Here is a 14,143-nt window from a genome sequence, read left to right on the forward strand (position 1 = left end):
TCATTGTAGGGTCTGCCCTGCTGTCCCCGGATCATGCGGGTGGCCCTCCTCTGGACCCTCTCAATGTTGTCCACATCCCTCTTGAAGTGGGGTGCCCAGAACTGGACACAGTACTCCAGCTGTGGCCTGACCAGTGTCGCGTAGAGGGGGAGGATCGCCTCCTTGGCCCTACTTGAGATGCACCTGTAGATGCACGATAGGGTCCGGTTAGCCCTGCCGATCGTGACCTCGCATTGTCGGCCCATGTTCATCAATGATGACTCCAAGATCCCTTTCTGCCTCTGTGCTCTCAAGAAGGGAGTTTCCCATCTTCTAAGTGTGCTACCGGTTACTACTGCCCAAGTGCAGCACCCTGCACTTGTCAGTATTGAAACGCATCCTGTTTTTGTTAGCCCACCCTTGCACCTATCCACGTCTTTCTGCAGTCTTTCCCTCCCTACTAGCGTGCCCACCTCTCCCCAAATTTTGGTATCATCAGCAAATTTGAACAGGTTGCTTTTCACCCCGTTGTCCAAATTGCTGATAAAGAAATTGAACAGTGCGGGCCCAAGGACCGAGCCCTGGGGGACTCTGTTGCCCACTTCCCCCCAGGTCGAATATGACCCTCCACCACCACCCTCTGAGTACGAGGTTGTTACATCTCTGGGCCCTTCCTTCCTGAAGGCTCCTTCCCCTTCGGTTGCTGGCAGGGAACTGAACTTCCTGGTCCCAGCCCTAGGGTTTATATGGGCCTAGGGCCCTGCCTCTTCCTGCCAGCTAACCAGGTACAGGTGCGACCAGTTCACTCATTAGCCAGTTGTCATGGCAACCTGCACCTGGGCTCTTACCTGGTTCTTTATATTCCCTCCCTCGGCAATCTCTGCTCTAAGAGGAGCAGGCAGCTCAGTGCCCTGTGACATGCACATACCCCCGGTTGACGACCCCTGCCATAGAGTCTTACTTTCTCTCTGAATTTTCAAAACAGTAATAAGGAGTAAAACGATAGGCAAGAATTTACAGGTAAGTTTATTCCTTGTACTAGGCAATACGTATTTATTTTCAGGTAAATTAAAAGTTAAATATGTTGGGTAACAAATAACAGTAATATAGTTAAATCTGGCCAGTTAATTACTGAGATAACTCAACCTTATTGTTTTATTCATCACTGCACTGAATTCCTGCCAAAGTCCTGTTCATTTGTACACAAAACACTTTGGTCAGTTCATCATCTGCTGAAGTGTAATTAGTAATTTTCAAATGTGCAATGGATTTTGGGCCTGATAATTATTTGGATTAAAGGTACTGAGCTACACCTGTCAAGTCAGCTGATGTTGACAAAACATTGGATACTTTTCAGTTTTTCATGGCTCAGTAAGATATAGGCAGTCAGCTGTTCCAGTATGCAGAATTCTCTTCTGCTTTGGTGATGAGTGCATGTAAGTGTGCAAAACAAAGGTCTTTAATTATTTTACTGAATCAAAAATCACATAATTTTTAAACAGCACTGATTTTTTTTTTTTTGTATATTGTGGTTTTTGTGTATAATCATCTAATTTTCATGTATCAAGTCAGAATGCATCCAGCCCGCGCACAGAATTTTTTTGTAATTGATTGTTAAATATTCATAATGAAGAAAGAAATATTTCTTTACTGTGCCTTGACATGGGGTCTTACAATGTCTTGCACAAAGTTGAAAATAACTAGCTGCTGATAATTATACACCGATGGATATTCAAGCATTATTACCAGTCCACTTTGAGTGAGAGATTAACCAGATTTTACTCTAGTATTAATTACCATTTTAGTTCTGAGGATGTTCTACATCCATAAAGTGACTTAGTCACATCCTTGCTACTTTAAGTACCTATATCCAATATTAAGGTTTCACAGAGGGGCTCTGACCCCCTACTCAGCTGCTTTTAATCTTGTAGGTACTTAAAGTCCTTTGGTGCTGAACTTTTCTTCCAGTGGGCATGTGTGCAACCTCTCAAATCCTGATGTACCCAAGCTGTTTGGCATCTACAGCCTGACAGTATTCTCAGTCTAGGCATTGCACCAGCTCTCTAGTCTGTGGCACCTGATTATCCAATAGACATGTTCTGAAAATGTCTGCTGGATCAGGCCAGGTAGGCAAGCATGTTTTAATGTGTCCCACTTTACCCAGTGGTTTAGAGATTAGGCCATTCACTTGGGAACTGAGACACACTATGACATCTCAACTCTTCCTGATTTAGAATGATGTGGATCTAGGTCTTTCACGTCTCTTGGAAGTACCCTAATAGCTAGGCTTTTGGTATTCTTAGGTGAGCCTTTTTAATTTCATCCTGTTGAAGCTGTTAATGCTCTGTATTAATTATCAGATATTCATGAGGTGAGGATGGAGAGGTTGACTCTTCAGCTCAGTGGTCAGGGAGAGTTATGATCAAGTTCCTGCTCATATGAACATCTTACGTATACAAAAGTGGAACAGCTTCAACAAGAGAGAATGTGAGGAGGTCTGGCCTGAGAGCCAGTTAGTTCAGCCATTGTGTTTAGGACACTTTCCAAAGGTGTGAGAGATCTAGGTTCATGGACCTGTTTAAAGTGCTGCACTAAACCTAATGATTAATGCTCTGGTATTTAACATAACTTCCAGACAAGCTCAGGACAGACATGAGTAAATGCATGCGTTTTGTTTGCAGAATGGGATCATAAACAAACTGTGTTGCTATATCTGTTTGAAAATTAGGCCCTGTGAGTCTTTTTCTTTTCTGTAATTTGTAATGTGGTTTATTCCAGCACCCATTTCATTGAAGGGACTGTATTGCAATTACTTGAGGAAGATGATTGCGTGATGGGTGTTCAGTACAAGGATAAAGAAACCGGAGATACTAAGGTGAGATTGCAGATTTCACCGTTCCGTGGTGTATCGTAGTCACAGATACAACACTTAAGAAGTGGCCATTTCAGAATGCTGATGCATAATTTCCTAAATCATTAGGAAAATAAAGGAGGTTTTAGTAAAGAGAGGTAGTGTTACCTTATGGATGGAGTGCAAGCCTGTGATTTTGGGCAAGTTACTTCATTATCTGTGTGCTGATTTCTTTTTTCTCCCATACTTAAGTGTACATTTGTAAAATGTACAGCAGTATAGAGTAGTATGTTGCATTAAGAAATTTGCACAATTTGTTTAGGTGGAAAAATAACTAATTTCAGTCACTATAGAAAGTTGGAAGTTTCCTTGGATTTTTCCAGGTCCATCCCCTTAAAAAGATTGCAGTTTTAGTATCAGAAGATCTGTTTGTTTTCTGATCGTATTGTACATTCAGATGACAGGATTGATTTTTGTGCTTTACAAATTTGGTGGTTTTGCAGTTCTGTGCCCTTGCAGCTTGGTGGGCTTGGGAGAGCTGGGGAAGCTGGTTTTATTCTGTAACCTCTTAGAAGTCACTCTGCTTACTACAAAAGATGTTTTTTGACTAGTTTTCCCATATCCTAAGGGAGATTGGTATCCATCCTTTTGGCCTGCTCAGAAACAGCACAAAAGTGACTGAATCCCACTTCCTCTGTGGAAGGGAGACCTTTGCAGAGAGAATCCTCATCTAGGCATAGATGTGGAGTCATATTAGACATTCATATCCAGTAAACAAAATACTGTCCAGCAGCATTCATGAAATATGACCTTTGGTTTTCCTCATTCTTTATAGCCTGGAATCTGAAAAAGTAAATTAAACTTTAGCTCAGAAACTTAATGTATGACATATAATGACAAGGGATTAGAGTCTGTCATGAGCTAATAGCTGCTAAATTAAAATAAATGACAAGGTAAAAAGCATATGCTTATTTCTCAAGGAAGGAAACATTTATCTTTAAACAGTTTATCATAATGGCCTTATTTTATTATGGAAAATAATTATTTTAGGAGGAGTTGGTTCAAGGTATGATGATGCAGTAGAATGTCACGTAATATACTTTGTAATGGTGTACTGAATCTGCTTCATCTTCTTAAAGGACAGCTAATTTAAAGTGCAAGGTTTTAGTGTACCTTTAATCTGAGCAAATCAGTTTACTCCTTGTCTATACTTCTAACTCTTGTTAAGGAATCTTTACTTGCTTAGAAGCAAGCATCCTTTTGCAATTTTTCCACTTCTTTTATTAAAGACTTAGTTCATTTCAAGCATTACTCATTAGTGCCCCTTAAAGAAGAAAAATTTTAATCTGTTTGCTACTGTGACTTATTTTTAAAAAATGGGGAGGAATAAAGAGAAGATGGCCATTATAAGGTTTACAATTAGCAATTGCTATAGTTTCTTATCTGCCTCTCATACCTATATTCTTATATGGGTCCTATATCCCCATATTGTCTAATTTCCTGTTTGGTAAAGATGAAGCAGATGAGTGAACCGATTTGTAAATTTCAGTCAAAAGGAATAATATATAGGTCAGGCAATGTTGAGATACAGGATAAAAAAGCAAAGGTATATATCACTCTTAGATGATTCTTTTCACTTCAAAATCAGTGAAATGTTGAAAAACATAGGCTTGAGGTAGTTTCATAATGTGTAGTTTGCTTTCTGGAAGCAAAAAGGAGGTTGTATGTACTCCATGTAATAGATCCAAATCATTGTGAATCAGTGTGTCCAAAATTAAATAAAAGGTGGCTATGCTGAATGAGTTGGATTATTTGTTCTAATCTTGCCCTTTGGTGCTTTCTAAAGAAATAGTAATTAATCTCTGATAGAACTTTTTCATTGGTTAAAAATTAGGGATGTAAAAGATTAAACTAATTATATTTATAATGCTTAAAGTTTACCATTTACCTCCAGGCTTGGTGCTGCCTGTTGTTGGGAGGCAGCGTGAACCCGAGCTGCAACATCGTATGGCTGCTGAGGCAGGGTAGTAACTAGCAGTTACCTGGGGTGCGGAGCTGGGCAAAGATGTGGCGGAGATGGCAGGGCTTAAATAGGACCAAGCACAGTGGTGGGACTGCACAGAGCCAGGTGTCGCCTGCCCTAATTCCACCCACAGGGGCTCCCACCTGCCAGGACAGCTGCACCACATTGTGCCATGCCCAGATGGTGTCTCCAGCCCAAGAGCACCCAGGGCCCCAAGTGGCACCTCCCTCCCACCCACCCCTGAGCTCCAGTGGCTGTTGCTTGGCAAAGACCCACAGGAGCAATCCCAGCCTGGGGGCATGTTGCAGCTGGACACGCATAGGATTGTGCCAGAGGCATCCACCTGAGGGCTAAGTGTCCTCTGCTAGGAGCCAGAGCACTGGGGCAAGCCTTCAGTTGAGCAGAAGTAGCGTGGTGCTGGCCCAGCTGCTGGCTGCATCCAGACAGTGAAGGGACTGTGCTGCTCCCTTCCCTATCTGGAGGCAGCCAGCTGCCGAGCCCTGCTGGAGCCGTTCCCCAGACAATCAGCAGCACCAAGCTGAGGACCCTGCCATCCCGCACTGCTGGCACTGCTGTGTGCCTGCTCTGGCGCACACACCACGCAGAGCCTGCTGTAGCTACAGGCTTCAGTCCCAGTTGGCAGTGGAATTTGCCGCAATCCCACATATCACCCTTGGCCCCAGCTCCCCACGCTGCCTTGCCCCTTTGTCATAGGACCATTTAACTGTTTAACCGATATAATTAGAATTTTTAGATGATATTTACATCCCTATTAGAAATTCATATGTAATTACTGTAGCCTACTGTAACCTGCTGTAATTGGTTATTTAATCCTTTTTTTACTTTATGCAATTTAAATTTCTTAAATAAAAATAAACTACAGCGGCAATGTTTCTCAGCTGTAAAGCTGCTGGTCTTTCTCAGTTGCTCATAATGCTCTCAGCAGAACTCTTATTAAGTAGGAAATGTTACAAACCCATCTTACTGCAAAGGAGATGTGGTATGGGGTGGTCCTTTTAAAACTGAGGTAAATGAATTCAGCTATTTTTTAATTATGCACATATTTACATTTTAATATCAGATTTAAAATTATGTGAAAACTAATATTTAGGTAAAATGTTACTTTATCTTTTTTGTGTGTTTGAACAAAATATTATTTTTATATTACAGGAACTCCATGCACCTCTGACAATTGTTGCTGATGGACTTTTCTCCAAATTTAGGAAAAATCTGATTTCCAATAAAGTTACTGTCTCATCTCATTTTATTGGCTGTATATTGAAGGTAACATCTCATATATATGACACACAAGAAGTGGGTATATCACTGCTTTTTTTCCAGGGCCTTGAAATTTAGTGACTTGCTTGCATGATTCATTGAATTTCTGCATAGATTTCCTAGGGTTCAGCTATGCCTTTTAAGGATTTAATCCATGTTGAGAAGAGAAAAGAAATGCGCCTTAAATAACTTCCTGGAAAAAATATGCCATCTGCCTTAGGGCGGGTATGGTTTCTGGTAGGGGAAGCTCAGTGGGAAATGGCATTAAGTAAAGTTTATTCAGCATGTAAAATCAGCATGCTTTTGTCTGTCTGTCAATCAGTGGATGAAAATGCATTCTTTGGAACATTTGATGGGGAACAGCTACTGTATGAAGTGGTGCAAGAGAGCTGGCTCAAATTGGAAACTGAGGCAAAGGGTAGATCCTAAGTGTACACTCCATAGTTTTGGCAGGTAGTGTTGTGAGTGTCTATACTCACAGCGCCCCTGTGGTGACAGTTCTCCTCCTTTCTAGAGCAGAACAAGGCCAGCTCAGAGACTGAAAGAAAGCCTTTGCTGCTACCCAGAAAATGAATGTAAATTTACCTGCACACAGGCAGATCAAGGATTTTAAAAGGGAGTGGGTGGTATGCTAGATGCCACTGGTTCTGTAGCTAAACCATTGTGGGGGGGTGCTGGAGGACACCCTGGGGGTAGGATTGACAGGGAGCAGGTGCAGGAAGAGGGATGTCTCTGTCCCTGGCCAAGCCTGGTCCCCTGTGCAGCTCTTCAGAGGGGTGCTTGCTCAGGGCTGCTGCACCCTTGTCTAGTCTCTGAGGGCCTTGGCACACGTTCATTTAATGGCATGATGGGATCTGTTTCCCGATCTTAACAATTACACCTCTTGCCATTATACATGTGCGTAGAAACACATGATTTTTGGAATTGGGGACCAATCCCAGTGCAGGGACAAGTAGAAAGTCAGGTGCCTGGTGAACTGGTGTGGTCCCAGGGCTGGAACTGGTAATCAGATGATTGTCAGTCCCAGACACAGGACTACACTGGAGCCAGTTAGAAATTCTAGGACAGTCCCAGGGCTAAGACCCACAATCAGCTGATTGTGGGTCCTAGCCCTGGGACCTCTCTGGGGTGGTCCCAGGTCCCCCAAAGTACACTTTAGCCTCACTGATGTACTGCTAAGGCAGGAACCGCATGGAGTTGTCAGAAGCTGTACAGACGTGTATATGCTCTGTTGGCTTCTCTGTGGCTGTTGCTGTTTTCTGCCATAACTTGAGAGGTGGCTTCATGTAGGCAAGGCCTTTTTCCAGGAGGCAGATAACCAGTCACTCTGATGCATATTTTTCTCTGCATGTGCAATCATAATTGCTAGTAATCAATGAGATTTACAGAGATTGAATGAGAATTTACCCTCATGGAACAGTTTAAAAACCAGTGCTTTTATTGCTGTCTTTTACTCAGCAGCTATAGTCTGTTCTAAACTCTGTCTTGAGTTCTGATCTTAAATGTTTTTCAACCAAATTAATTAGAATAACAATACACTTTGTACAGGAGCACCATTATCTTTCCTTTTCTATGGGTAAGAAGAGAAGTTAATTTGATAATTTTTACTTGTAAATTATTTGATATGTGCTACCCTCAGATTCTGTTTAATCTTTTTTAGGAAGATTACAGTTAATATAATCCATATATTCACGCCAACACACATACTCTGTTCTAGAATGTTTTAGGTCCTGGGTACTGAAATAGACTTAATGAAAGATGTGATTACAGAGAGCTACAAGAAGCAACAGTGATGGAACATGTTGCTTTGCTGGTGCACTGTTAACATTCATTTTTAAGGAATTGATCTCTGTTTCATTTTCTTCATTGTCCTTGTCTGTTACAGTTAAGGCCCTGTACATGCTTAATTTCCTGCAGTGTCAAATGCCATTGAAAAGCATATCACTTCATGGGAGTAATTTATATTGCAGAACATGAACCATGTATATGATTCTTTGCATGTTGAAGGCTTTTTGTAAAACCATCTACATTGTAGTCCCTGTCTCCATAAACTGGTAACTTCTTGATCCTTCCATTTTGTAAGCCGAAGTTTTGCCTACTTACTCTGTACCTAAGAGTGGCCCTATCTTGTTGAAATTAATACCAAGACCTTCAATGGATAGGTCTACATTGGATGAAAAAGGAAGGTCCATGAAGACGAAGTAACTTGGGTTTTAAATTTGATTACCTTGTCTTCACTGTTATTTTAACCCAAGTTAGTTAACACACAGTAGCCAAGCCAGGCTAACACTTCCTTGCAGTGTAGACATGTGTAGTGATTTCAGATAAAAAAATAAAAAAGGTGTCCATGGCCGTGTGTAGATGAAACGAGAGGCATGTGTGCACAATGCTTTAAAGTGGGCTAAACGCTTTTGCACTGTTTTAATGGTGTCAGTGTTTGCACACCTTGGCTGTATATTGTGCATTAATTCCAGCCGGTGTAGGAAATTCAGCGGCGTAATGCACCTTAAATTACTTGGGGCGCAGCAAACTAAACCTTCTGCCAGGATTTTGTTTGCTGCCCCTACAGCTGCGGAGCGAAGCACCGGGCTCCGTGCAGCTCCACGGCTCTGTAGGAAGCCCTGCAGGCAGCCTGGCAGCAGCCTGGGAAAGCAGGCTCTGCCCAAGAAAAGCGGCGAGCCTGATCTTTTTTTTTTTTCCCCCCTTGGAGCCTGCCTGCCTGCCTGAACTGCATGGGGACCTGATGCTTCTCTCTGCATCTGCGGTGCCCCCTGGGACTGCCCGAGCCAGGTGCCTGTGGGCGAGTGCAGCTGGGGCAGGGGCTGCCACTGCTGTGGACAGATGCACTAGCCTCCCTAACACCCCCAGCATAGGGACCACTCCGCCCACCAGCAGCTCGCCCTCCCCTCCCCGCTGGAGAGGCAGGGAAGTGTGCGGGGGTGTGTGCACAACATGGGGGTTTAATCAGCCCTAAATTGAAGCAGTGTTTTTTAAAATCCACAACTTCAATTTAGGGCCTCCGTTTCGTCTACACACAGCCCATAGTTCATAATGAATACTTTCTTTATTTGGTTTAACAAAAATAATTTTGATTTAACAAAGTTACAAGCATTTGAAAACTATGCACTACTGGTTATGGCTCTGATCTGAGAAGTTCTTGAACACATGCTTAACTTAAAGTATATGAATAGCTGATGAGTCTTCTAGTCTGTTTAAAGTTAAACAGCTGCTTGGGTACTTTCCTGAATTGGTGCCTATAGTAGAAAGCATAATTACATCTGCTTCCTCTTGCCTCTCTCCTGTTCATTTGAAAATAAATCCCATGGAAAAAACACTAAAGTGACCTGTATTGTATATGCACACAAATATGCTAAAATATAAAAACGAAAGATTAAATGAACTATATAACCTATTATACCGTTTAATAAATATTAAAATTGTCAAATGCAATGAAACCAAGTAAACATTGTTTGTGAAACTGTACCACATTAATTGCAGTTTTATAAAAATGGTTATACAGATAGTGTTAACATAAAATTTAATGAGAGATTCTGTTTGGATATAATGGAATTTAAAGCATATCAGGAAATGATTCTGTAAGAGGGCATTCTTTCACTCTTTTACTAATCCTTTTTTTCCTTTTTTTTAAAGGATGCACCACAGTTTAAAGCGAATCACGCTGAACTTGTTTTAGCTAATCCTAGTCCAGTACTAGTCTACCAGATTTCTTCAAATGAGACTCGAGTGCTTGTTGACATTCGAGGAGAAATGCCAAAAAATATCAGAGAGTACATGATTGAGAAAATACTTCCACAGCTACCTGGTAAGATTTTTGTATTTATATTCTTCAGAATTGTAATACATAGTTTACTAAATTGTGTGAGTTTTATTTGTTGCTGAAGTATTTATCTATAAGTATTAAGCCATCTTTGGCACTAGCTGTAGTTTAGATGAATGTACATGAATGTGCTTTTGCAGTTATAATTTATTTCACTTGGGGAAACTGGTAGAAGCTCTTCCAGCTGTTGCTCCTTTTTTCATGATATAACCTGCCCCTACATTAGGAGTGTTTGCCAGTCTAAGACTGCTAGTAAATACTTTCTCAAGCTGCTCTAGGCCTGCCTGCCGTATAAATTAGGTTGTCTAGAGACTGTGTCTCTGCTCTTGGGATGAAAACAGTTGTGAGACCAAGGAGAGGAGCTGTAAGCTGGCAGATGTGGCTCGGGCAACAAGCCCTAAAGCTAGTGTGATCTTGGAATGTGGAAGGTGGCACTTTTAACTCTGAAACGCTTGGTTTTCCAGGTGCTTAAGCTTTGCCTTTTCAGTAGAGATGCACCAATATATAGGTCCACATTGTATTGGCACCGATAAAAGGAAAATTGACATTATTGGCAATCAACTTTTTTGGCTGATAATGTAATCAATTAAATGCCATGTGCATGTGTGCAGCTGCAGCATGCATGCAGCCAGGAGCGTAGCCTGACAACTTGGAGAGCAGTGTCTGGCTGGTAAGTCGGGGAGGCGTGGGGGAGGGAAAGGGTATGGGGGGCAGATCAAGGTCCCTGTAGTGTGGGGGGGGAGTGGGACTAGAGCAGGGGAAGGCGCTGCACAGGCAGGGCATGGGATGGAGCTACACCTTGTCCGAAGGGCACGGTGGGGGAGTGGCTTCCGCCGCTGCGCACACCCTTGGGGAAGCATGGGGAGCATGTGTACCCTGGATCTGTTCACGGGGTGAGGGTGGGCTGCCTGCTGCATGCTCAGGGCTGGGGCTGTGCTGGGCTTTTCCCAGCAGGGGGGGCTGGGCCTGGGCTGCGCTCAGGGAAGGCGTGGGCGGGGTGGGTGGTGGCAGTACTGAGAGTGGGGGCTGTGGTGACTTTTGGGGTGGCTGTAGCTCCTCCTCCTAGTACCACCATCGCCTGATCCGGGAGCCTCGCTCTGTACCCCCGATACCCATTCTTTCCCCCACCTTTCTTCCACCCAACAGACTTACCAGCTGGACACTGCTCTCTAAGCTGCCAGGTTGCATGTTGGCAATCAGATCAGTATCGGCCGATCTGGCTGGTCAATAATCAGCCATTGGTATCAGCCCAAAAAATCTTTATCGGTCCACCCCTACTTTTCAGCCCTAAAAGGACAAGAGTGAATGATGTGTGGTGGTTTTATCTTGCCTTTGTATTTCCTAGCTCTCTAGTACTTGTGTTTCTTTTTGCTTGATTATACTTCTCACACCTCAAATAGTCTTCTGTTTTTATCTGCCAGCTTCCACATTCTTGATGGATTCTGGGCATTACTAAACAGCATTGATATTTCTTCAGTAATATTTTTGTTACTAGGTAGGACATCATATAGTCTGCATATGTAAATGCAACAGTAGAACTGAAATTTCGGAAGTAGCTATATGTTTTTTTGTAGATATTAGGGGAAGTAATTAGATATGCATTTGTCCATTTCAGCCTATTTAGAGGCTGATTTGGGATTTTCAGTTGCTATTGGTGAAGGCAGAGCTAGAATAGTAAGATTTAGTCTCCCTGAAATAGAACCTCTTTTGGCTCATCTGGAAATGATTGTAAGCATTCATATTTGAAGGAGGGAATTCACTGCACCCTTTTTTCCTGCCTTGGATATCCCTCGATGTTTTGCCTTAGTAATTATTCTAGGTTCTGATCCTGTGCCAATGAAGTCACTGGGAATTTTGGCAGTGACATTAGTGGTATCAGTATAGAGTCATTTGATATCAACAGGTTTAATGTGGACAACCTAATGTGTTGTCCATTCTGACTAAAATGCTAGAATTATTGCTAGTACAGAATTTTTGCCTGATCTGTACAGCATCCTGAGTGGTGAGCTTCCTTATTTTTGTGAGGTGTTAGGTATCCTCAGTTCTCAGTCAACTCAATTGGGATTAGTGGCAGAAAGGATTGTACCATGACCTTCTATTACTTAAAAAGTTACAATATCAAGAAGTAGTTCAGTTTACATCTGTAATGTTGGCAACTTGGAAAGTTTACAACCCCAAGAGATTATGGTTGCTTCTTTGCCCGTTATTTAACTTGAGGACCCTGTATAAATCAGGTAACTAAATAGTCTGTTAATTTCAGAACATTTAAAAGAACCGTTCCTAATAGCTGTTCAGAATGATCGTTTGAGGACCATGCCAGCAAGCTTCCTACCTCCTTCGCCAGTCAACAAAAGAGGTATGTACTGGGCAGTAAGAACAAAAAATGTTTTTGTATGTTTTAAGGACAACTTGCCCAGTCGTGTTTGTTTTATCTATTGTGAAAATGGTAAGTTTAAACATATTTGTGTGTGTGTGTGCATGTTGAGCACCCATTATCAGCATACTAGTATTGATACCTAGAATTAAGGTTAACAGCTGGTTTATTTGAAGACATCCTGGTGTGTTTTAATGCGTGTTAGCCTATTTTAATGCGCATTAAAGTGTCAAAAACGTGCTTTCACTAATGTGCATTAGGGGTATGCAAAGCTTTGGATCGTGATTCAGATTCAGAGATGATTCGGAAGCTGAATCTACGAATCTGAATTGAATCGCAGGAAGCTTTAGGCTTTCTGAATTGATTCAGAGCTTCCGAATCTATTCAGAAAAGATTTGGAGATTTGGCCATAGGGTATAATCAATTAAATATTTAGAACTTTGTCTTTTGGCTGATTCAGATGAAACTTGCAGGGATGGTAGCCTCTGATGAGAGCATGACGTGTGCCAAGTTTCCAGGTGATAGGTGCAGGGGTTTCTGGGAAACTTCACCCCAAATTCTGAAAGCAAAACTCGTGTCACGTGTGTGTGTTAAGCCCAGTATGGTGCAAACTTCAGGGATGGTAGCTCTTACTGAGGCCACAAAGCCTGCCAAGTTTCAAGGAGATTGGAGCAGGGGTTTGGGGGAAACTGTGCCTCAAACTGCAGACAAGCAAAACTCATGACATGGGTGATACTGTGTGTGTTAAGGCGCAGCAGGGTGAAAGCTGCAGGGATGGTGGCCCCTGCTGTGGCCATGAAGCCTGCCAGCTGTCAAGGAGATCGGTGCAGGGGGAGTTTGGGTTCTGGGACCCTGTACGTCTAGCTGAGGTTTTGCTTGTCCACAGCTCGAGGTACAGTTTCCCCCAAACCCCTGCACTTATCTCCTTGAAACTTGGCAGGCTTCACCAGTGTTGCCCTGTGGGGTCAGGCCAACTTGCAGGATCTCAATATTGCGCTGTTAGGAGGGTATGACACAATTGCACACGTACAAACACACAAATCAGTTAGGTGCATACACACACACACTACCAACTCAGGCACATACACAACCAAGCCAGCCTTGGCACATGCCAATTCAAGCACATACACTATATACCCCAAAAGTTAGACAAAAATCAATTGTCCATACCCGCACGCTCAGTACACGTACACATCACTAATTCATATATCATACAACGACACACACACACACACACACACACACCAGTTCACACATACAACCCACTTACACATAAGTAAGTTTCTAACTTGGATGGCACGGTATATATGTGTGTGCTTGGGGTACCTGGGTTACTTGGGGGAAGATTAAGGTGTGAGAGAGAGAATTAAAGTGTAGGGAGTGAAAGTTGCCAGAAACAGGATTAGAACCGGTAGACTAGAGAGAAGCTAACTGAGGAACTGAGGCTTGGGTTTACTTAAGATCAAGTGTCCCCAGGGTTACTCAAGGTCACTGGTGCGTGGGGGGGGGAAAGAAGAAGAAGCCAGCAGATAAGTGGTGGAAAGGAAGAGACAGCCAGGAAAGAGAGAGAGAGAGGCAGAAACGTGGGAGCTTGGGGCTGGAAACAGGCTGACAGCTTAGAGACTAAGCGGGGGGAGGCAGATAAATGATGGCAAGGAGAAAACAGTCAGGAAACTGAAACCCCAAGTTGGGTTTTTGTCTAAGTAACAGGTTTATTAAACAGATAAAATACTACACAGCCCCATGAAGTTATTGGTGCACACACGCGCACACACACACACACACACACACACACACACA

The 14,143-nt window shown here is 42.7% G+C and overlaps 1 protein-coding gene across 1 annotated transcript in view; it reads left to right on the forward strand.

The window, feature by feature from the left end:
* Positions 1 to 14,143, forward strand: part of SQLE (squalene epoxidase) — a 54,054-nt gene that overhangs the window by 33,408 nt on the left and 6,503 nt on the right. Inside the window, exons 6-9 of the mRNA XM_025209874.1 lie at positions 2,758 to 2,854; positions 6,024 to 6,137; positions 9,783 to 9,954; positions 12,230 to 12,325. Of these exons, the coding sequence (XP_025065659.1) occupies positions 2,758 to 2,854; positions 6,024 to 6,137; positions 9,783 to 9,954; positions 12,230 to 12,325 (479 nt within the window). The remainder of the gene's footprint in view (positions 1 to 2,757; positions 2,855 to 6,023; positions 6,138 to 9,782; positions 9,955 to 12,229; positions 12,326 to 14,143) is intronic.

Source organism: Alligator sinensis, unplaced genomic scaffold, assembly GCF_000455745.1.
Source record: "Alligator sinensis unplaced genomic scaffold, ASM45574v1 scaffold681_1, whole genome shotgun sequence".
Lineage (NCBI taxonomy): Eukaryota > Metazoa > Chordata > Crocodylia > Alligatoridae > Alligator > Alligator sinensis.